Source organism: Rattus norvegicus, chromosome 7 (genome assembly GCF_021556685.1).
Source record: "Rattus norvegicus strain SHRSP/BbbUtx chromosome 7, alternate assembly SHRSP_T2T, whole genome shotgun sequence".
NCBI classification, from domain to species: Eukaryota; Metazoa; Chordata; class Mammalia; order Rodentia; family Muridae; genus Rattus; species Rattus norvegicus.
Genome location: NC_141540.1, coordinates 95,593,267 through 95,618,657, shown reverse-complemented (window position 1 = coordinate 95,618,657; position 25,391 = coordinate 95,593,267). Strand labels below are relative to the sequence as shown.

General features: G+C 42.3%; 1 protein-coding gene across 2 annotated transcripts in view; it reads right to left on the bottom strand.

The window, feature by feature from the left end:
- Positions 1–11,998, bottom strand: part of Mal2 (mal, T-cell differentiation protein 2) — a 34,543-nt gene extending 22,545 nt beyond the window's left edge. Inside the window, exon 1 of one of the 2 annotated variants that reach the window (XM_087558011.1) lies at positions 10,228–11,998. In XM_087558011.1, coding sequence (XP_087414137.1) covers positions 10,228–10,359 — 132 coding nt within the window. In that variant the 5' untranslated portion in view covers positions 10,360–11,998. 2 annotated transcript variants of the gene reach the window in all.
- Positions 11,999–25,391: the final 13,393 nt, after the last annotated feature.

Below are 25,391 nucleotides of genomic sequence, written 5' to 3'. Positions count from 1 at the left end.
TCTACTAACTATCCAAATGACTGCCTTCAGTCATGTAAAACTGGCAAGTTTCACCCAAACATTCTGAACCCCTCACCTACTTATTAAGTGCTTCTGTTTTAATGAGTGTCTATTTACTAGGTACCTATTCAACATTGTAGTTATGAAATATGTTTAATATAGCTAGAATTTATCACCCACATAAAGAGAGAATCTACAGTAATGTCATGTTACATACAACTTATATCTTGAAGTTATTTTTTAAAAACTGGAAACATACTTATATCAAGAGATACACTATTTCACTGATAGGTACCTTTACAGGAGGGGCCATAAAATACAAATTCACTTACAATGTAGCTGTGTCCTGTGGTAGCCATACTAGAGAATTTGGGCACCACCCATCTACCCCAAATCTCTTTCATTCTGTAAAGTTCTTTTCTCCATCCCTTTTCTCTGCATTCCACTCCATTATTTTATCCTTTACACACAAAGAATGAGCCACACTTGTCCATGTGTCTGTCCAGCATGCCACAAATGTCTGCATAGCTGACTATATTTTCCCAGAAAAACTTCTCTGGCCAGAAGCCATCCTCTGTGTTTTTGTAACTACTGATGCATGCATCCTTTTGACCATTTACAACATCTAAATTGAAATCATAGACTCACATGCCTTTTACTCACTGGGCTGTGAAGTCGGAATTGGTGACATTTCCTTAAATGTTTCTGAAAACTGGGAACCCAGGTGGTTCTTTCTACATAAACTGTTCAATGGGGCCCTGCTCCAAAGGGACAGAAAGAAATCAGTGAGCAAGATGTGCACCTTGAGATCCAAGGAGCACCTGGCTGTCTGAAGGCCAGCTCACTTTCTGGTACATGGTGGATGTCTAAGACAGGTAAGACGAACAAAAGCATGCCCTTCTCAATTAATTTGCTAGTAATTATTGGCAACAAGCCCCACCCACGACAAGGTCTTTGGATGCTCGGGAAGACGGTGATGGGAAAATAGTCATGTCTTGCAAACATACCCACTAACACCAATTTTCAGTCTTTTTTGGTCCCCATTTGCCAAAATACCCTATTAGTGCTGCAGCTGCCACTGTTAACTTTTGATCACGTTAGCCCCTAGGTACCTGTCTGCCTGCTCCCTAACCATGTTGACATCCAACCAGATTGCTCCTGGATTAACCTTAGTACAAGTTACAGATCCTACTCATCTGGAGGTTCGAGTCAGAAAGGTTTGTTACTTCTGAACTAGGGAAAGAATGACTTCTGAGAAGCAAGAGCAGAAAAGGCATATGTAGACTTCGTCTATGAACTCGTCTGTTAATTACACAATAAGTTTTACTTTCTTTTTTTTATTTATTTAATACTTAATAATAATTCTTTGGTTTCCGGGCAAACATCCCCCTTTTACTTTCTGGTTTGTATTTGAATTACGTTTGTCAGTGCTATAAAGTAATCCCTTCACCTCATATGACTCGAACTTCCAGGTCAGTTTTCTGAGTAGCTAATGCAAACCCTAAAATAGAAAGCATCATTTCCCTTGCTTTCTGAATCTCCTTTTCATGGATGTGGGTAACTCACTATCATGTGCATTAAACATGCCTACACGACAGTGTTCTGACCAGAACTAGCAGACCATTACCCTCTTTTATTCTATTGACAGCTTTCCTTCTGAAAGTCTTTATAGGAAAGTTAAGAATGTCAGACAGGGTTGCTATGAGGAAACTCAGTCCTCTTTAATAAAACAAGCCAATGAGGAATTCATGTCAAACTATCTATCTGGGAAAAATATTAGAATTTGCAACCTTAAACAGCATATCTGCTCCCACATTGCCATTTCTTTTAGGATATTCTTACACACTGTGTTATCAGCCAGGAGCATGTGTGCTGCCTTCTGCATGTGTGTCTTACTAGCCGGGCACCCGTTCCTCCTCACTGGCCTTGTTAATTCAATCACATCCCGGCAGCTCCTATTATGAGGCACATTTTTACACAGCCACAAACGGCAAATCTCTTCCCTTTGACCTTTCCATTTGCAGTTCAAGGTCAATCCTTTCAGCAAGTTGGTTCAAAGCCTTCCAAATTTTAGTTCCTCTTTCCTACAGGGCTGTGATTCAGGGAGGATGAATGGTGAACAAAGAACTCTGGAAGGGGCACTGGCTTACTTTCCTTTACAAAACGTTAAAGGGTCTTTTCCTGTGATAGAAGACAATCAACTCACAGGTACATTATTTACAGGATATAAACGTATCTAGAGAGACAAACGCATTGGTTTCTGGGCCTTCTAATCTACTGTCACTCTGCAATCAAAATCTATTTTCTGGTCAGGGAAATACTAGTACATTTACATGTAAGTAAGACTATACTCAGAAACATTGATTGGTTAAAAATAACTGGAAATATCTTCCACAGAGTCCCCTGCATGACTGTACCTGCCTCTGCCTCTTCCCTCTCCACAGCCTCCCCTTGTGCTCCTCCTCAGACACATCTTATATTTCTGTCTTGTTCAGTAGCACCTAAGAGAACATCTAAATTCATATACTAGTCAACCCGCCAATATACGAACCACTAATATATGACCAACCCACTAAGCCTCCAGCTTCTTCCCTTTACTTTTTCCATCCTTCTTTTTCTTGGTATTATTTCAGGATCTTATAAGTTCTTATCTGAACTACAGTAATCGATCATTAACCTCCTGCCTTTTTAATTTTAATCTCTGTATTTTACAAAGAAATTTCATTAAAGATTTCTAAGACGCAAGCCTGGCCATGTTTGACCCTGTCCTCAGCAGTGCTCTGTGAAGGACAGATTCAAAGCCAGGCCTAGCCTCTGTCAGCAAACCACAGCTTCAACCTGGTTAGTGGTGTCTTCCTTCTCTCTTCCCATCATCTCATCTGCCATAGCAAAATACTAACAATTGCTAGACATTTCAAAGTATGGCCTGATTATTTTTCTCTTTTCTTTATTTCTGAGGCTTGTACACGACCCTCTTGCTATCTGGAGTTTTGTCTCACCACTTCAGGCTCCCCTCAAATGTTACTGCTCCTCTCCAGCTTCTTCTCCTACCGCTCCAGTAGCTAAACACTCACTTTCTCATGGGGTTTCCATAAGCCTATTTCACAAAACTGCAAATGCCTTTAGACCTTTTTTTATCATGCTACCTCCCTCTCCACCTCTCTCTCATCTATCTATCTATCTATCTATCTATCTATCTATCTATCTATCTATCTATCTATCTATCTATCTATCTATCTATCTGAAACAAGGTCCCACTAGGTAGCCCTTGGCTGGCCTGGAACTCACTTAAGGAAACTAACTAGCTTCCATTTCCCAGAAATTCACTTGCCCCTGATTCCTGGGTGTGGAAATGAATGGAATTCAGCAGTATGCCCAGCATACACAACTTCTTTTAAAGGCAAGGATTGGTTGTCAGATTCTGATAACTGGATATCAGATTCTCGGGACATAAAAGAAGGCCATATGAATGGCATGCCCTTTAATATATTATTATGTTAAATAAAGGAAAAATAATTATGGCACTAAACCCACTACAGTTAGAATGTAGAAAATGTGTTCTAGAATTCCTCTCATAAAGAGAAATGTAAACAAACAATTTGAAGGTGTTTTTTAAACAGTGAAGCTTCGAGAGCCCTTGAATAAATCAGTGTTGCTGTTTTCCACAATTACCAGTGTTATGCTTGATCTTTCTTACACATTTTTGTAAAATAATGTCATTGAGAACAGGAGCCTATCTCGTGAATCCTCTGAGTAAAGACACTCTATCATTACAGCTAGGCCCAGACAGAAAATGTTTTTCAATTGCGTTTCACCTTTCCTGACAGCTTTTCTTCCCCAAATAGAAGTGACATTTTTTTTTCTACAACCTCTTAACTAGATCATAAGGGCTTTCAGGTGCAGAGGCATTGAAACGGTTTTGTGCACACTCTGTAGTCAATAAATATTCACTCTAGAAGCACTGAGAAGATTCAACAATTGTAACTTTTGTTCATGAGAACAAGTGTGGGCATTTCACGGCGCTGTGCTAGTGTGGACAGCCTTGAGTGACAGACCCCACTGTTCCCATTATTTGAGACAGGGTCTGTTTTGCTGTTCACTGTTGTCTAGGTGAGGCTCTCTGGCTCATGAGGTTTCTGGGATTCCTTTGCGTCTACCTCCCATCTTACACAGGAGCAATGACTGAAAACACATACTACTTCAGAGACCAGCATTTCAAGAGTTCTAGTGTTCGAACACAGGCCCACATACTTCTGCATCAAATTCTTTACTCTTTGGGCCATTGTCCTAGCCCTGAAAATGATAATTTTGGGAGTTAATATTTTCTGTCTGAGCTAAAAGCTTGGCTTTGAAGGTGGGATGGATCCCTAGGTGAAGCAGTCTCTGGATGGCCTTTCCTTCAGTCTCTGTTCCACTCTTTTGTCCCTGTCTTTCCTTTGAACAGGAACATTTCTGGGTTAAAAATTTTGAAATGGGTGGGTGGCCTCGTCCTTCAACTGGGGGCCATGTCTATTTACTGGAGGTGGCCTCTACAGGTTCTCTGTCTCCTTTGTTGGGTATTTCAGTCATAGGCTCTAGAGATCCATCTCATCTGCAGACAGCAAACCCCCACACTATTGCTGATGTCTAGAAGCACTTGCTGACAGGAGCCTGTTATAGCTGAGAGGTTCTGCCAGCACCTGACCAATACAGATGCAGATACTCAGAGCCAACCATTGGACTGAGCCTGTGAACCCCCATGGAAGAGTGAGGGGAAGGACTGAAGGACCTGAAGGGGATTGTAACCCTATAGGAAGTACAATATCAACTAACTGGACCACCCAGAGTTCCCAGGGACTAAATCACCAACCAAAGATTATACATGGAGGGACCCATGGCTCTAGATACACATGTAGTAGAGGATGGCCTTATGTGACATCACAGGTCCCTTGGTCCTGTGGAGGCTTGATGCCCCAGTATAGGGGGATGGTAGGGCAGTGAGGAGGGAGTGAGTGACTGGGTGGAGGAGCACCCTAATAAGGCAAAGGGGAGTGGGGAGATGAGGGATGGAATGTGGGGCTCTGTGGAGGGGTAACCGGGAAGGGGAATATCATTTGAAATGTAAATGATTAAAATGATTAATAAAAAAGGCTTGTCTTTGCAACTCTAACTTTGTATTAAATATTATAGGTACATGATAAGGATACATCTGGAAAGAATAACTTAGGCCAAAACCAAAGGGCTGGCAAGTCAGGAAACCATACCTATCAAAAAAATTTTCATGAACTCAAAGTTGGAATATGCCCACTATGAAACAGGTGTTGTAAATTGCCCTGCTTGGTTCCAGTGGGCAGGCACTGTTTTTCTTCTTCTTCTTTTTTTTTTTCCGGAGCTGGGGACCAAACCCAGGGCCTTGCGCTTGCTAGGCAAGCACTCTACCACTGAGCTAAATCCCCAACCCCGCAGGCACTGTTTCGAGCCGTGAGTGGAGTGCAGTCCCAGAAACTGGGATTAAATTCCTTGAGCAAAGTTAGTGTGAGAACTGAGTTTTAAGATCACAGTCTCGTCAGCAGATGCTGGTGAGGATGTGGAAAAAGAGGAACACTCCTCCATTGTTGGTGGGATTGCAGACTGGTACAACCACTCTGGAAATCAGTCTGGAGGTTCCTCAGAAAATTGGACATTGAACTGCCTGAGGATCCAGCTATACCTCTCTTGGGCATATACCCAAAAGATGCCCCAACATATAAAAAAGACACATACTCCACTATGTTCATAGCAGCCTTATTTATAATAGCCAGAAGCTGGAAAGAACCCAGATGCCCTTCAACAGAGGAATGGATACAGAAAATGTGGTACATCTACACAATGGAATATTACTCAGATATCAAAAACAATGACTTTATGAAATTCATAGGCAAATGGTTGGAACTGGAAAATATCATCCCGAGTGAGCTAACCCAATCACAGAAAAACACACATGGTATGCACTCATTGATAAGTGGCTATTAGCCTAAATGCTTGAATTACCCTAGATGCCTAGAACAAATGAAACTCAAGACGAATGATCAAAATGTGAATGCTTCACTCCTTCTTTAAAAGGGGAACAAGAATACCCTTGGCAGGGAATAGAGAGGCAAAGATTAAAACAGACACAGAAGGAACACCCATTCAGAGCCTGCCCCACATGTGGCCCATACATATACAGTCATCCAATTAGACAAGATGGATGAAGCAAAGAAGTGCAGGCCGACAGGAGCCAGATGTAGATCGCTCCTGAGAGACACAGCCAGAATACAGCAAATACAGGGGTGAATGCCAGCAGCAAAGCACTGAACTGAGAATAGGACCCCCGTTGAAGGAATCAGAGAAAGAACTGGAAGAGCTTGAAGGGGCTCGAGACCCCATATGTACAACAATGCCAAGCAACCAGAGCTTCCAGGGACTAAGCCACTACCTAAAGACTATACATGGACTGACCCTGGACTCTGACCTCATAGGTAGCAATGAATATCCTAGTAAGAGCACCAGTGGAAGGGGAAGCCCTGGGTCCTGCTAAGACTGAACCCCCAGTGAACTAGATTGTTGGGGGGAGGGCGGCAATGGGGGGAGGATGGGGAGGGGAACACCCATAAAGAAGGGGAGGGGGAGGGATTAGGGGGATGTTTGCCCGGAAACTGGGAAAGGGAATAACACTCGAAATGTATATAAGAAATACTCAAGTTAATAAAAAAAATAAGTAAGCCCCAATTAAATATTTACCTTTATTAAAAAAAAGGAAAAAGATCACAGTCTCGTTAGCAGAATCTCCTACTGATGGATGAAACCATCTTCACCGAACACAGTTTGCATAGCTTCAGAGAGCAACATGACCCAAAACGAAGAAATGTTGAAGATAATGGATTTCAAAGGAAGGTCAAAATTTAAAGGGGGTTGAAGAGATATCAAGAAACATTAGCAGAAGTTAAAATAATTGGTTCTCAGTGTAGAGTTCACTTATTATTTGAGACTGTGCCTCGGGAATCCTCACACTAGTTTACAGGGAGAAAAATGTTTGAAGAGGATCCATGGGAGTCTGTGACTTAGGAATCAAAAAGGAATAAAAAAAAATCCTAGAGCAATGGTGAAATTTAGGGATCAGGGTGCTTCGAGTGACTCACTTAGCTCTTGTCTGTTTGCTCCTCAAGGCGGGCCTTCTCTGAAGAAGACCACAAAGGTGATCTGCTGGCTGCTTTCTGAATCTTATGATCCAGTATCACTAAGCATTCCAGAAGGACAGGGGCCAAAAAGGAACTGTTGCTTTGACTCAATGTGGCCTCTCATTTCCCTGAGGTCACTGGTTTCATTGATACATTTTGATCCTCCCCATGGGGAGAGGTAACAGAAGTTCAGGGAGAGGTAAAAGGTAACTCCGACTTAAATTTGGAAAGACATTTTTGCCCTGAAAAAAAAATTAAGGTTGGAAAAGTACTTTAGTCTTTAAGTCCTGACTTCAATCAAGGATGCACTTAAGCTGTGGATGTCGATTTGTGATTTTGGTGCTAGACAGGCAGAGACAAGCTGAGCCCTGGCCGGCCACCCTATTCTACTTGGCAAGTTACAGGGCAGCAAGAGAACTGGATCAGCCCGATCCCCATCCCACCCCCCAACCCCCAAAAGAGTTGACAGGATGGTGAGATGGCTCAGTGGGGAAAAGTTCTGACCTCAAGATTGTGAACCTTAGTTTGACCCCTGAGACCCAAGTAATCGAAGTAGAGAACCCACTCCTGAAATTTGTCCTCTTTCTTCCATAGAAGCATTGTGGAAATGAGCATGCCCTCCACTCCCCTCAATGAATAAGCAAAATATAAAAAAGAAACAGTGCACAGTCCCTGAGGAATGACACACAAGGTTGTCCTTTGGCCTCCATATGCACTTTTGAGCACGAGTGGACGCGCGCGTATAGCCACACCCACACACACAAATGCACAAACAATAGTGCAAATTCCATTGGCTTTGGAAAGAGACCCTTCTATCTGTATAAGAGTCTGAGCAAATGTCAGGGTTAGGTAAGCTGCCCGAGGAACAGACGTTTAAGAAAGCAGGCAACAAGTCCCCTTTCTGGAAATGTGTGGATACTTCCCCACACTTCCAGGATCTAATCATCCTATCTGTTCTAACAAACGGAAATATTCACATTCGTGAGGAGATTCTCTTTTTCTGCACAGCCTCGTGCAAATACTCTCTCAGTGGGTTGTAGCTAAGCTATGTATTAGAATCTCCAGAGAACCTTAAAAAAAATAGCTGACTCTGTGTGCTCCTCTAGAGACTCTGATTTAATTAGGCTGGGCTGCCAACATGACTTCTAAAAGCTGCCAAGTTATTAAGTACAGCGCTGAGAACTAAGTACTCTAGTAGATAGGAAGAGGAGAGAGCTAGGAGGGGTTCAGTAAGTCACCTCTTTGATTTGTTAACCTTTAGACCTAAATAGTATTCCATAAAGTATGGCACGTCCACAGGTGGGTCCTGAGTATCATTTGATTTAGCAACACATAGGTAAGACTTCTGTACGTATATTTTTCCATATATATAATGTACATAAATACATATACATTATATACATTTAAGAGACTTCTGTGTGTATGTTTGTTACATATATATTTGAATAACTATTGGGAACCAACACATCAACTTGGAGATTCAATGTATATTACTGCTGAGAATGATTGCTAACTTCTACCAAAGTTCAGTCTGTGTGCCTATGTATGCGGATCTTCTGTAAATCTCAGGATAAGTAGGATGTAAGTAAAGCCGTGGGAAGAACTCCTGAAAGAGGAAGCAAGCCTGTGGAACTTGAGGAACATGGCAGGAATGGAGCCCAGAATCTGGGAACTCTTCCTCTGCAACGTTTCCGATTTTAAAGGCTCTGTCCCTCCACGCCCCGGAGTCGGATCCAATGCCATCTCCTCCCTGTTCCTCTCTCACGCATACCTGCCACCCACCTTAGTCATTCTTCAGATGCTGAATTAGGCTCAAACCTGACCCCATGCCAGGGTCTTCTAGTGTCACACTCATTATCTGATCTCAGTTGTCTCAGCCTGTGCCTCATTTCACTTGGGTCTCTTCTTTCAGATTCAAATCTGAGCTAAACCCAAAGTGGCTTGGCTACCTAGGCATAATGGGGCAGAGAACCAATGCTCACAAGGTTTTCAGCTCGGCAGCACAAGAGGGAACCCCGAGTGACCTAGATCCAGGTTATGCAAACTCGCAGGAGTGGATGAAGCTTGACATGAAAACCCTAAACAGAGCAAACAAAACCAGCCTGCAGGAATGACACTGCTTTGCTGACATTTCTTTCTATTTGACATTCTCCGGGCATGATGCAACCCCAGTTGCCCAATTTCTATTTGCACATTTCCCCCTTGTCCACAAGGAGCTTCGAAAGCTCCCAACGCCACAGCATTCCTTTCGTTAAGTTCAAGTGTCTAGTTCAACAAGGTTGCAGGGCAGGCCTATGGAATCAACTTGACTTTGGGCGGAGCAAAGTGTTCTAGGGTGGTTTGGAATTCTCAGGTAAACTTAGAAAAGGACGAGGTGCAAAGGCAAGAGCTGTGGCTGACAGCCCCACTTCCACTTTGTCCCTCCGTTTTCACACCCACTTGATTACACACTGCCTACTGCACTTACAACCTCACCTTTCTCCCTGCCCTGTTCTTCCCCAATCCAAAGGGCATTGGCGAAGGCAAGGGTGAGTCTGGTGAAAACCATACCCACGCTTCAGCCTCCTCTTCTTTTCCCTGGCGCCTCTCGCCAAGCCTTTCCTCATCCTAACCTCTTCCTGGCCACTCAGTCATCAGTACACCTTTGCACCACCCAACAAAATGGCAGGTTGGCGACGGGAGAGACAGAGGGTGCTGGTTCCTCTTCTAGCCAAGCGCAGTTCCTGTCCAAAGCCCTGAGTACCCAAGATCGCTCCAAGAATATACCTGAGAGGGCTCCTGCCCAGGTCCCTAATCATGGGCCCCTCGCCTGCTCGATCTCTAGGGCACATTTCCATTCCAGGCCAGCGAGCAGGTGTCCGCGTAACAGGTGCCAGGCAAGAGGCCCCGGTACTGCGTGGAGAGGACCCTGAGACCGACTACAGGGAAAGGCCACTTCTAAAGGAAAAAGGCTGAGGGAGGGTGCAGAGGGACCGGCCTGGGCTGGGGGCAAGGATGCTGCCTGTCCTTGCTCCCGGGGCTCGATCGTCACCTATGCTGTCCCACTTACAATCTCCAGGCAGACGAAAGCTCCCGAGTAGGTCCTCAGGATGTCAGGGCCAGCCGGCAGGGTGATCCGGGGCGCCGGGAAGGACACGGCAGGGTTCGGGGGCGGCGGGACTGCCGCTCCGCCGGCCGACATGCTGCCGCTGCTACGTCTCCGCGCACCGCCGCCACCGTCGCCACCGCCTCCCGCGTCCCGCCTCCGCCTCCCGGGCTTGGCCGCCGCCGCCGCCGCCGCCGCCGCCGCCGCTCCGGTTCGCGGGGTTCAGGCGTGCTGAGCGCGGAAAGGGTGTGGCTACGGGCCCTCTGCCGACAGAGCCCCGCCCCGTCACGTGAGCACAGGTGAGCGCGCCTCCGCCCTGGCGCCCGTCAGGGTCACCAGCGCAGGTGTGGTGCTCCCCAGCCTCAGCGCCAGCTCCGCAGCCCTCCGGGATCTTCAGGTCACTTAAGCTCCTGAGCTTACTATCCGCTGGCTGATTCTCACCTGCCCATCCCACCCAAGTCTCAACGCTGGTCCTCACCCACTTTCCCCAGTTGGGTAGGAAGACAAGAGCCTGTGACTCCGAAGGAAAAACACCAAGTCACCAGGCACAGCTGGAAAAATGGGGATTTTAGTGGGATTTTAAACAACACCAGGGTCATGCGACACATTGGAGTTGGTGGCAGTGAGACCCCGCAGGACTGCCTTGAGTCACTCCTGTTCTTTTCTCGAAGATCCGTATGAGAGTGTCCGCCAAAGATGGACAGAAGAGTTCAGTGTACAGGAAGAGATGTAGCTTATAGAATGGCAGCTTTCCCCCCCAGTTTTGAGATCTATAACCATACACGTAGTATTACCCTCATTCCGTTTCTGCACAGACCCTTTTAATTTTACTCTCAGAAATCTACTCTTGGCCACTGTTTTTAAACACCTAACAGTTATTAAAACAAAACAGGATGCTACTGTACCTGAGTTCCAAACCTCGGCTTACCTCCCCGCATTCCCATTTTATAGGTTTGGCTGTCAATATTCTGTAAGTGGAATAAACGGAGGGACATTTCTCAAAGATCATCTAAAGATTAGTTATGTTACACAGATCAGCACACACATAGACCAAGTTGAAAAAACCTGACCCAGGCATGGGGGCACATGCCTGGAATCATAGTACTGCACAGGCTGTGGATTGCCCCGAATTTGAAGTCAGCATAGACTGCAAAGCAGGGAATAGGACAGCTTGGGATACCTAGAAAGGACCTGTCAAGCAGCAAGAACAACAACCAAATATATTCATACATAGGTGTGTGTCTATTATACACATATATACACACACAAATCTAGGCCAACATCGGACATTCTCCAAATCGAGTCTTGTTCCAGTCTACCAAGTTTAGCTCTTGAACTGTGAGTCGCTCCATGCATGGATTGTCAGCAGGTTTTACCCTATGTCTTCATTATTTTAATAAGCGAAACTCATAGGTGTGGTGGTGGCACCCGAGTGACAGCCACAAAGGAGGGTGTGGATGAAACCTTGTATGTACCTCTTCACCACCACCTGTTAGTCACAGTTTCTGGCAGTCTGTGTGTGCCGGATGTCTAACAGGCAACCTCAACTTTTCTCTATTGATTTGTTTGATTGGTGAACTTTTCTGTGTCCAGACCCTGATTTTTCTGCCTAGGCAGCACTTAAAGGATGTTCAAGGTGAACTTCAGAACTACGGAAATTCCCACTAACCATCCAAAGTGTGCTGAGTGAACTTGAAATGACCTTGGGCTTTTCGGGGACCTATTAAAGAGTTAAAGCCTCACATGTGTTTATTTTAAAAGCGTCATCCAAAGAGGCCGCTTGTGACTACATCCTTCCCAGCACCTACTTTGCCATAACTGGTTTTCCCATTCCATATCTACTTTGGTATTCAGTATGTTCAGGAGAATGAGAGACTGCTAGGTACCCCCTCTTCTATGTTAGCAAATCTGCTCGACAATGAATGCTTTCTTCTAGAATGGGACTCCCTTCTCACGATCACTACCTATACCAATGTTTTCTCTTGATGATATCAGTTTCATCAAGACCTCTAGCATCCTTTCCTTCCATGCTTATTTCTTACTCCACAAAATGGTCTCTGATTTCTTAATAGTGTCACCCTCCTCATCCTTTTCTGAACTCCAGCATGTCTTACTTCGTTGAGGTTTGGTCTTTTACTATGTATTGTAATGCTGGCCCCCAAGACCTTGTTGCCCCAGGGACAAGAGAATCTCCATGAACACAAAGTGATGGCATGTGACATTGTTGCTTAATTTAGAGCTATTGGTTGAATAAACATGCCAACAGCCTATAGCTGGGCAGAAGAGAGATAGGTGGAGTTTCCATTCTCGGGCTGGGGAGTCTGAGGAGGGACCACAGGGAGAGAGGAGGTGAAAAGTAGGAAAGATGCCATGGGACAGGAGAGTCATGAAAACATGGCCATGAGGGCTGGCCAATGGGATGTAAGAGTAGCTTAGATGGAACATGGCAGTTATAACTCGGAGTTATTAATGGGAAGTAGATTCTAATAGCTTAGAGGGTAGATAACTGCCCAGCTCTACTACATTAAAGGCTTATTGTAAATATAAAAGTTGTGTTTCATTTATCTGGGAACTGAATGATCATAGGTTGGGTAGAAACCCCTGACTGAAATTAAATAATTACTACAGCATTACTTTGCTTGTAGATTTTCTCTGAACTCCCGTATGGGACTTTTCTTAACTCCATCCATCCTTCCTCCCTCCCTTCCTCCCTCCCTTCCTTCCTTCCTTCCTTCCTTCCTTTCTTCCTTCCTTCCTTCTTTCTTAAAACAATTCTCTATATGTATTAGGTATTGAATCTGGGATTTTGCCCATGCTAGGAAAGGTACATCTCCACTGAGTTAAAACCATTAGCTCTCTTTTAATATTTTGTGGCCGTGTCTTGCTTAAATAACTCAGTCTGGCTTCAAACCATACACAGCTGCCCCAGCCTCTAAAAGAGCTGGAATTACATGGTGCTCTTTTCCATTCTGCTCAGTGTTCATACTGGTGATGTTTCCAGTAGCCCTGCTTGCCAGCCCTCTGCTATCTTTATAAGGATCAAGCACACTTCACTACTGGGAAATTGGTGAGCATCATGCTTTCTGATGGACACTCCATTCCTTTATTTCTTCATCACTATCGGTTCCGTGGTTTCTAGCTATCTATCCTGTCTGTGTTCCCTGACTGGCTCATTCTGGTATTTCTGGCATCTCTATCCACCTTTTGTCATGAGGAGGGAATTAGGTAGCGTTTGCCTTGGGCTCACAAAGTGCTCCTCACATTCTCCTTTTCTTCTACCTTTAATGTTCGTTAATTTTCAGCTCATATCCAGTCCAACTTCTCCATCTGTCCCCTCTAATGTTATCATGCATCCCAGGGTTCCTAAACGGGCATTAGAACCATGACTATAGGTTTCGGCACTATGCATGGTAAGTGGCCTTGGTTGGGCCTTATGGATTCTTCCACCCAACCCCTTTCTCTTGGTTATTATTCTAAAGCTTCTGGCTTTTTTCAGACTCTAGTCTTTGTGCCTCGAACAAGTAAACAAAATGTTGGGTGGGTGGATGAAAGCGAGTCTAGACTATTCAAATCTCTCTTACTTCTCTTATTTTACAAGGAGTTTAAGAACATCTAATCAACAGTATTACTTTCATTGAAAACACGGCTGTCGATGCAATTATCCAGGACAAACACATGGACATCTCTGGTCACTGTTCTCTCTCAAGCTACAGCATTAGTGAGCTACCACATGTGGATTATACTCAGTATGATATATCCAGTTCTCCTCATTCTCATTGTCTCATTCTGCCTCACAGAACACAATCGCTTCCCACAGTGAACACCCTATCCATCCAAATGTTCTCATTTGTGTACTATATTCTGCCATCAAACTGATTTATAAACACAAAGGTGACTACTATCAATCCTCTACTTATAACTGCTCTAGAATCCTATGCTTTTCTCTGGGTCAACTCCAAATGCCATGGAAGGCAAGTGTTTCTGTGACAGGACTGCTGATGAACGTTCTTGCCGCCCAGCTCTATTGACCCACTTATAATCCCAGTAACAGCCCTGTCTCCAGACTTCCCACACATTCTTTCTTCTGATAGGACATCCTTCCTTTTGTACTACTTCCATACCCTAAGGACTCTTTTCTAGAAGATTCCTTTGGGTCATAGGGACAGCTTTCCCTGGTCCAAGGCTTCACAGGACCTGTCCCTTCAGGTGTATTCCCATAACTTGATGGGCTGATTCCCCTTACAGCCATTAGCTTGCTGAGTTAAAGTTGTGTTTGCTTGTCTCCTATCCCTTAGCTAGAGTTGTGTAACAGGATATTAATTTCAGAAGTTCAGTGGTAGCACCAGGAAATGTTGAGTATCGGGTATCAAGGTGAGCTGTGTATCAGACTATTGGAAATTTAAAGTGGGGTTGACTGCAAGCTCATTAGACAATCTGTGGACTACCGTCTTCTGTTAAGAATATTTTAACCTCAGGTATGAGAAAGTTTGAAAGGGTGTTTGTTTGGGGAGAGGTGGAAGAATCACACTTCCTCCCTTCTCCCTCTTCACCACTCCCTTTCTAATTACAGGAAGTTGTTGACCTTTAGTCACATTGCATAACGCAAGTTTGAGTACAATCAGCTGCCCTGGTGAACTCTGCCTGCATCTCTCGGCTTCGTGGTCATTACTTTCTCTTGTCCTCTCTCTGTTCATATGATTATCTGAAGTCTGCCTCAGCATATCATTTCCCTCTTTTCATTTCCTTCTGGAAATGAATCCTTCAATTTCCTTTCCTTTTTCTTTTTTTCACTTTTCAATTTCCCCTCTTTGTTCAGTCTTTCCTCCTGTATAAATGCCTTCAAATTCCCCTTATTACCTCTAAACAGGAGAACTAATATCCCTGAATAACAGGGAACAACTAAAATCTTAGTGGGAACTATGTGAAAACCTGATTTTTGGGGGCTATGCATAGCACACAGAGCAGGATTGTGATTGGACAGGAAAGTAACAATGGCAGCCCTATGGTTTGCTGAGGTTGAAGAATTTTCAAAGTGATGGAGGGAGCCATCCTTGGTAGAGGGCTGCAGTCTCCTTGAGTTTAGTTGATGGAAGCTTAAAATTTAAGGAAATGACAGAGTTAGAGTCCATGGGGTACTGATAAGGAAAAGTTGTATGTATACCAGCCAAAACTGAGGAGTCACAAAAAGGTCCCTGAAATCTCCAGGGGAGTACAGATGCTAATCTGGACATTATGTACATATTATCAGCACATGAAGGTGAGATATTGCCCCGACGCCAAGGCTGGAATACCTCAAAGTAGCAGACGTTTACACAGGGCCAAGAATAGTTCATGTTTCTATTGTACACAGAAGGGAAATTCCCAATAAATGGAGTACTGGATAGACTGAGAGATTTGCCTCAGTACTATCGCCATGTTCTAGTTGGATAAATGTCTGCTCTAGTCCAACATTACAAATCTTTTATTAATCTCTCTCTCTTTTTTTGAGGTACAATCTTTTAGCTTATGGTTATACAATGGTTAACCTTAAATTCATGATATGATTCTCTGGTTTCTGTTTCTCAAATGCTGGGGTTGGAAATATGAGCCAACACATCTGGCACAAATCTTTAAAAAAATCATCAAAAGTGACAGGTAGTGGTGGTGAATAATTTTAATCCCAGCACTGGCTAGTTAGATCTCTGAGTTCAAGGCTAGCCTGGTCTACAAAGTGAGTTCCAAGATAACCAGGGATATATAGAGAAACTGTCTCAAAACAACAAAACAAAACAAAACAAAAGCAAACAATCCCCTCCCAAGCAAACAACAATCAACCAACCTAAAAGCCACAAATAAACACACAAAACCAAAAGAAAGAAAGAAAGAAAGAAACAAAATTCAACTTACTGACCGACCAACCAACCAACGAACCAACCAACCAAAAAAGCTTCAAAAGGCCTAACTTACTGAAACGTAGAACATAGCAATATTTGGGAATTTTGAGGGAAAGCAAAACCACATAGCAAACAGCAAGATAAAGTTCACAGTGTCAGGTATTCAGTGAAAAGTTGCCAGTCATATGGAGAAGGTGGGGATAATAAAATATACTATTATGTATAAAATCATCCGTTATATGGAGGCCAGAAATCAGCCCGGATGATTATTTTCAGTGGAAGAAAACATGAAGATAGTTATTATAAATGGTTGTCATATGTTTAAAAAGAAAAGTGGAACACATTAAATAAAAACAATGTAATCAAATTGAAGTGGATGTGAAGACTATAACTTGACGGACTAAAACTACTTTGTAGAAGATTAACAGTAGGCTAGGTCCTACAGAGGATAAGACTATTCAACTTGAAGATGTGTAAGTAGAACCTAAGGTTGTATACATAGTGGGAAATGACTGAAAAAAATGTGTCCATGAAGTGTGTAGTTGAAATGTTTTAATATCTTTGTCTCAGAAGAGGATGGATATTTAAAGAAACAATAATGAATGGTATTCAATTAAAAAAATCATACCAACAGAGCTAACAAACTCAACAGATTGGAAACCTGAAGAAATCTAAACCAAGTCAAATGTTAATCAACTTGCTTAATAGCCATGATGAAAACCTTTGAAGTAACCAGAAAGAAACCTCACAGCATCCAGAGCAAAAGAGATAAGAAGAGCAAGACTGGACATGGGAAGCAATTTAAGGAAAAAGATAGCAGAATGATGTCATCACTAAACTACCAAAAGGAAGAAATAAATATGGTCCCTCTATAAACAAAAAAAAATGTTTTCAAAACTGAAGGTGAAGCATAATTTTTTTCTTTTCATATAAGAAAACATTTCAACATGATTGAGAGCAGAAAATGCATTACAGGAAAGGACACATGGAGTCTTTTAGGTTAGACAATATAGAAGACACCAAAATTTAATTCTACACAGAAGAAATACATAGAAAGGATGCACATTCATGTGTGCATGTGTGTGCGCATGTGTTTGTGTATATGTGTGTGTGTGTGTGTGTGTGTGTGTGTGTGTTTGTGTGTGTAAGAGTGCCAGTGGAGGCCAGAATCTGAAATAAGGTGGCTTCTTCCATTACTTTTTTAATTTTGAAATCAATTTATAATATTTCATGTATTCCTTGATAATTTCATTCGTGTCTATACTTTTATCATATTCACCTCCAACACCTGCTTCTTTTTCCTTCTCATACCCCCAATCTTCCCAACAATTCTTTTCTCCCATTTTCATATTTTTTTAAATTCACTATTTGTGACCACTGAGATGAATTTAAAACTGGTTGCTTGCAAGATTGTGTGTAGGAGATTATATACAGGAGCACAGGCACCTTACCAGGCTACACCACTGAAGGCAGCAACCATTAACCAACCATTAATAGCTTTTCAGGAAGACATGGGGCCTCACGAACTTCTCTCTCATTTGGATGGACTATTGATAGGTCCAGTCTTGAGCCAGTTAACCACAGCTGCAGTCATTAATGAAGACAGACGTATCCAGAAGACATTGTTGCACAGTGCTTGTCCTCGTTCTTCTGGGGCTAGCTGATTTGTCTAGCCTGTCCTGCTAGTGAGCTCCAGGAATCTGTGTGTCCACCTCTCCAACACTGCTCATGGATATGCGCTACTGTGTCCAGATGAGCTCACAATGAAGACCAGTCTCACTTCAAACTCACGAGAACTACCTCCTCTTCCTTTTGGTGCTGGGATTAAAGGTATATCCCACCAGACAAAGCTTGAGCCCTATTTTTTACGTGAATGGTGCCGATCCAAGCTCTAGACTTTATGCCAATGTGGAAAACATTTTTCGATCAGAGTTTATATTTTAGCCATTTCCTTAAGATACGTTAAATTTAAATTTTTTATTTTACATTATAACTGGTAAAATAAAAATGTGACAGTTTAATATTTTAAGGTTTATAATAGATCTGAGACATATACTGCACCTGTATAACATCACAGAGTTCTTGAGGCAGAAATACCAACTGTAGCCTAAAGTCCTTCTGCTTCACTTACACTGCCTAACTAGTGCATAAAGCTAGATTATGAAAATGTAGAGATGTCTTCTGTGAACTTGGAAAGCACAACAAAAAAGAAAGAAGCTGCAGCCAGTAAGTAAGCAAAGGAGCCATGCAGAGTTCACAAAGCATCTATGATTAGCCCAAAAGAAGCCAGGCAAAGTCAAAGAGGAAACCAAAATCAGACAAACTTATTGTCTACGAAAATTTTACTTTAAATAAAACATAAAATTATATAAAAAGCTCTGTGGTGGTGGTGGTGTGCCTTTAATTTCAGCTCTCAGAGGTTGAGGCTGGGAGGTACCTGAGTTTGAGAGTATAAAATGGTAAACCATAAGAATAATAATTAATAAAAACTCTTGGGATGCCTTTATTAGGCTAAATATTTTTCAATATCACGAAAGTTATCAAGAGTAAAGTAGATCAGTGAATAATGATAAAAAGGCCAATTTACTAAGAGGGCTTAAGATTTCCAAATTCTTATATGCTTTATAGTATTTATAAAATGTATCATGTGGAAAAATATTTACAAATGTAGAAAGACATAAAAGATCCACAACTGGAATGAAACCTTTCATTGCCACCTCTCTCAATAACTGGTTAATTAGAAAGGTCAGCACTGGTACGGAAGACTTATCCCTCCCATCCAACAACGTGTCCAGTCCTCTAGAAGGATATTTTTGTATGTAAATAATTGATACATAAATGCCACTGGAGAAAACTGGGATAGAAATAAGTAAAACCTAGAAACTGAGGAGGCTAGGAAAGGGTGTGTTACCTTAGGCAAAGTCAGGGTGACACTGACACTGCTGAAAAGCTGGAGTGGAATTCTAAAGATCTTCTAAAGCTCTTCTGTTTCTCAATCTTACTGACTACTAAGACAATGAAATGGGAATTTCCCCAGGAATCGCATGCTGGGAGAAGGAAAAGGCATCAGCCAGAGGTGCAGCTTGTTGCTCAGGAAAGAAGGTCACAGAGTTCCAAGTACTAGGATGAGCCTGACGGCCAGACAAGGATGGATCAGTGGTTGTCCAAAGTAGGCCTTGATGAGACCGCTTAGATTTGCAAACCCTTGGCTCTTCATTTCAAACTTTAATGTCACTTCAGAACCTCAACAAATGACTTGTGGGCATTCCCCAGTTCTTCCCTCCTCTTTCTATTGTGCCCAAACTGGATACATCTTTCTTTTCTCTGTTTTACTAGCGATTTGATTCTTTTTCTTGGCTCACTGAGGAAGGGTGGCTAAACTCAACTGAGGGCACAGGCTGAGACGTCAAAGTTAGCACTTCTCACCCGGCTGTCATTGGAGAAGGCGAACTGCCTTTCCCATGCATTTGCACATAAAACCAACCTATCCCTCTCTTCCGGGCACTCACCTAGGGTACTGCTGCAGAAGGCACACAGGAGGGTGTACAAAGGGATTCACCTGGGCATGCAATGGCACCAGTTCCCTCATTCCCTAGTTATACCTCAACCTCCAGCCTCCAGCTCAGATTTCAGGCTTCAGTCTTACGGGATGACCTTGCACCTGAAGCTCAACATGTCCTACATTAAACGTTTCCTTTGGGTTCTTCTGCTGCTCTATTACTGTATTCCCAGTCATTCAGTTCTGAATTTCATTGAAAAACACTTTGCTCTGTTGAACTTCCCATTTCTAATCATTTGTTTGTTTTTTATTGATTATTGTATTTATCTTTCCTGTTTCCCTTCCGCAAAACCTCTCTCTCATCCCCCTCTCCATGTTTCTGTGAGGGTGCTCTTCCACCCACTCACCCACCCACTCCTGCCTTACCGCCCTAGCATTCCCCAACACTGGGGCATTAAGTTTTCACAGGAGGGCTTCCCCTCCCACCAATGGCCATCCTCTGCTACATATGCAGTTGGAGCCATGGGTCTCTCCATGTGTACTCTTTGGTTGGTGGTTGAAGGGGTTGCAAACCCCTTCAGCTCCTTCAGTCCTTTCTCTAACTCCTCCATAGAGGTCCCGTACTCAGTCTGATAGTTGGCTGCAAGCAAGCATCTGTATCTGTATTGGTCAGGCTCTGGCACAGCCTCTCAGGAGACAGCTATATCAGGCTCCTGTCAGCAAGTACTTCTTCTTTTTTTTTTTTTTTGGTTCTTTTTTTCGGAGCTGGGGACCGAACCCAGGGCCTTGCGCTTCCTAGGTAAGCACTCTACCACTGAGCTAAATCCCCAGCCCCTAGCAAGTACTTCTTGGCATCAGCAATAGTGTCTGGGTTTAGGGTCTGCATATGAGATAGATCCCCAGTTGGGGCTGCCTCTGGATGACCTTTCCTTCAGTCTCTGCTCTACTCTTCGCCCCATATATGCTTTAGACAGGAGCAATTCTGAGATAAAATTTTGGAGATGGGTGGGTGGCTCCATTCTTAGCCAGGGGCCTTGCTTAACCTTTGGATATGGTCTTACAGATTCTCTCTCCCTTTTGTTGGTATTTCAGCTAATGTCATCCTAGTTGTGTCCTGAGAACCTCTTGCTTTCCTGGCATCTAGAACTTTTTGGTGGCTACCCCCAGTTCCCCATGTCCCATTGCTACACACCTCTGTTCAATTTCCTGACCCTCAGTACATCTCCACTATCTCCTTCCATACCTGATCCTGACCTCCTTTTCCTCTCTCCCTCCTTTTTTCCTCCCAAGTCCCTCCCACTCTCTACCTCCCATGAGTATTTTGTTCCCCTTTTAAATAGGACTGAAGCTTGGCCTTCCTTCTTCTTGAGCTTCATATGGTCTGAGTTGTCTCATGGGTATTCCAAACTATTTGCCTAATATCCACTTAGCTGTGAGTGCATACCATGTGTTTTCTTTGGTGACTGAGCTACCTCCCCAAGGATGATATTTTCTAGTTCCATTCATTTGCCTACGAATTTCATTGTTTTTGATAGCTGAGTAGTACTCCATTGTGTAAACATAGCCTATTTTTTTGTATCCATTCCTCTGCTGAGGAACATCTGGGTTATTTCTATTTTCTGACTATTATAAATATGGCTGCTATGAACGTAGTAAAGCATGTGTTCTTGTTATATGTTGGAGCATCTTTTGGGTATATGCCCAGGAATGGTATAGTTGGGTCCTCAGATAGTACTATGTCCCATTTTCTGAGGAACTGCCAGACTGATTTCCAGAGTGGTTGTCCCAGTTTGCAATTCCATCAGTACTGGAGGAGTGTTCGTCTTTTTCCACATTCTTGCTAGCATCTGCTGTCACCTGAGTTTTTGATCTTAGCCATTCTGATTGGTATGAAGTGGAATCTCAGGGTTGTTTTGATTTGCATTTCCCTCATGACTAAGAATGTTGAACATTTTCTTAGGTGCTTCTTGGCCATTCGAGATTCTTCAGTTGAGAATTCTTTGTTTAGCTCTGTACTCCACTTTCTAATAGGGTTATTTGGTTCTCTGGGGTCTTCTTGAGTTCTTTTTAGGTACTTTGCAAATTAGCCCTCTATCAGATGTAGGATTGGTAAAAATCTTTTCCCATTCTGTTGGTTGCTGTTTTGTCCTATTAACAGTGTCCTTTGCCTTACAGAATCTTTTCAATTTTATGAGGATCCATTTGTCAATTGCTGATCTTAGAGCATAAGCCATTGGTGATCTGTTCAGGAAAATTTCCCCTGTGCCCATGCGTTCAAGGCTCTTACCCTCTTTCTCTTCTATTAGAGTCAGTATAGGAGGCATTGTGCAGTCTCTCCTTACACATCTTAAAGTCTGTATTAGTCTCCGTTTGTTCTCTTTCTTAAGTAATCCCTCCTTTGGCCTTTGCATATACAAATCTGAGCTGTTCTTTAACTTCCTGCTTGACAACCACAATGCCTGAAGCCACATTTGAACTTTTCCATCTTACCAACAGTTTCCACATTCTCTCTAGCAGCCACCCATTAGTTCATATACATATGAATATATAATACACATATTTATAGCAATTCACATCATTTCTAATGTACATCACTATTATTTTTGCCCTTTGTGTAATAGTGCTTTGCATGTTATTTGTTCCTTTTGTGTATTTATCCATTGATTGATTAATTGGTAGTGTTTGTGTATTGAGCTTAAGGTCACATGTATGCTAGGAAATATTCTACAATTGAGCACGACCTCCTTTTTTCCTCCTCCTCCTCCTCCTCTTCCTCCTCCTCCTCCTCCTCCTCCTCCTCCTCCTCCTCCTCCTCCTCCTCTTCCTCCTCCTCCTTTTACTTTTTTCCTGAGACAGAATCTCATTAACTTTCAAGTGTGGCCTGTAACTCACCTTGTTGCCTACATTTGAATTTGAAATCCTCTTGCCATGTTCTCTCTAGTTGCTGAGATTACAGGCCTGTACCATCAGGTTTGGTTTAAGTCATCCTTTTATTCCACAGATTTATTTTGTATTGTGAGCATTCTGTCCCAGGCACTGGAGATATACTGGCATATATGACTGACAGAAACTTACTCTTCATCAGCCTTCTAGTTTCAGGGGTGAGGCAGACATCAGTGATACAAAAACCAGTTTTAAATTGTAATAAATATTATGAAGGGCATTGATTAGGATTCTAAATTGCAAGCAATAGAACTGGAATGTAGTTGGTTTAAATAGAAGTACATTTTATTGAGAAGACTTGTAGAAATTCATAGACTTGGCAGGCAGGGTATAAACCCAAATTAAGAAAATGATAGAAAAATAGAGCAGGTATAGAACCACAAATCACATACAAAACTCAACTAGGGGTTGTCTAGTGCTGGTGACATGTCCTTTTAACTTTGTATTTTTTATTATTCAAAGTTTCTGTAGCCCAAGCTGGCCTAGAACTTAATGTATAGACCAAGCTGGCCTCAAATTCAAGTGTATCTTCTGGCCTCAGCCTTCTCAAAGCTGCAATTGTTACTGTGAACCACCCCGCCTAGCCAGGGCTCTACTTTCTACTCCACTAATCACCAAAACAGTTCACTCTTGTCATAACTAGATTCTTGATTCCACCACACAGTCCCTTTGTCACCAATGTCTCCTTAAAATTGGAGCTGCTGCCACCACCTGCTTCTTTGAGCGATGTGTTCTTATTTACAGCCAGAAGCCGGTTTCTCCGTCCTGCTAAAACTGTGGTCCAGCTGAAAGGAAGATGAAGAGCATGGATCTCTGCTTTTAGACTTACACAATGAGAAGTGGCTTCATGGCTCAGTGTAACTTCAAGTTGGGAAAACTGGTCAGATAAATATTTGGTTTGCGTACTGAGCTGCTATGATGACAACAGCTGATGTTCCTTATATGGAGAAATGCAAATATTTAGCTGAGTATCTTTATCCAGTGTGAGAAACTGGGGGATCTTTAATCAGTAAATGTCTTAGAGTCAAAGGTGAATATGAGCTGATTTAAAGGATAGAGCTATAGGGTCTGCTAGATGTGTGCAGAAGGCCCAACATGCAGAGTAAACATCTGGTGTGTGCTAAGCATCATTAACAATAACACATGTATCAAAGAAATTATCACTGAAAAAACTCAATGGTTTGTATCGTGGCACTTGCCAAATTTAATCCAACACACGATGATTTTTAGAGTATGTAAAACAAAGAAATGGATTAATGTTTATACAAAACATTTATACAAGAGAGAATGGGTGCTGCCAGGAATTTTACTTAAGAAAAGCCGTTTGAAATAGCTAAGTTCATACCAAGTACTCTGTCCCACCAAAAGAGAGAAAGAAATGCTTTTCTAGGGTTTTGTACTTTCCATGTTCTTTAAGACTTAGGCAGAAACAGATTCTACCTTGCTAGAAAATTATTCCATGATATATAAGGCATATTAAGCTAATTTTCTTCTAATTATATTACATTTATAAGTATAGCCTCTAGGCAGGTCTTAGCAGAGACCAAAAGCTTTTGAGGATGTAAGATTGTGATTCTATTAGAACAGTTTTAGGTTCACAGAAGAACTGTGTGGAAGGTATGAATATTTCTCACTTACCCCCCCCACTTCCACACCTTGTTCTCACCCACAGCCCATGGTTATCATAAAAACTCACTGTCACAGTTGTGCGTCCTATGAATTTGAAGAAATTGTGTGATGATTAATGCTATCCACTGTGGTATCATATAGAGAAGTTTTAATGCCTTGAAAAATGGTCTGTGTGCCACCTGGACATCCATCCATTCTCTAAGTGCTTAGCAACCATTCATTTTGTTGTACTGTAAAATTTTGCCTTTTCCAGAGTAAATCCATAGTACACCAGCTTTTCAAACTGACCTCCTTCTATAAACAACATTCATTTAAGTTTTCTTTATATCCTTTCATAGTTCAGTAATTTATTTCTAGGACTGAATAATATTTTATTGTCTAGCTTACAAATTATAAAAAGAATATCCTTAAAATGTTGTTTGTAGAGTAAGAAGACCTCACGTGTGTACGTCAGGATCAGATTTTATGTTCACAAAAAAACCTGTTATTTTGGCAGTAGGTTGAGAGGGTACAACAAAAGGTAACAGAAGTCTCATCTGGTAGAAAGAGAAGGTTCTATAATGACAAAGGTTTAACCTGGGTGAATGAATTCTTCTGCTCCATCATTTGCTTGGAGAACTCTGGCTATGTATAATGCAGAAGTATGTGTAAGCTTGGCAGAATGATCTTACATAAACTGGCAAATAGTTGAATGATGCTAACTATTAACTTTAAACGATGCTAATAAGCAAATACATTTCTCCTCTTCCAACTTCCCTGCAGCCTTCATGTTCATTGTCTCTAACTATCTTTGGGATGTTACAAAGTGGTTTACAGTGTGTATAATTGTTAGAAAGCAGGTTTCTTTTTAATTAAACATATTCCATTATAGTAATTAGTCTGCTATGTTCTCATTAAATGGAATTATCTATCACTTTTCCTAAACATTGCTTTGTTCACAGCCTTAAACTGTCTCAGGGCTCCTCCCACACTAAGTGTTCATTAACCTGCTCTCTTTAAGTGTATCCTCACTTGAGCCTTAAGGATCTGTCTTCCCCTTTTTGTTCTTCACAATGGATCCAATGTTATCCAGATAAAACTTATCTCCCTTATCTTTATGTGAGAGCTGAGTTCTGATTTTTATAGGATCTGGTTTTTCAACTGTTATCATTAGTAGATATCAAAATAGCCGTTGTAATGATTGA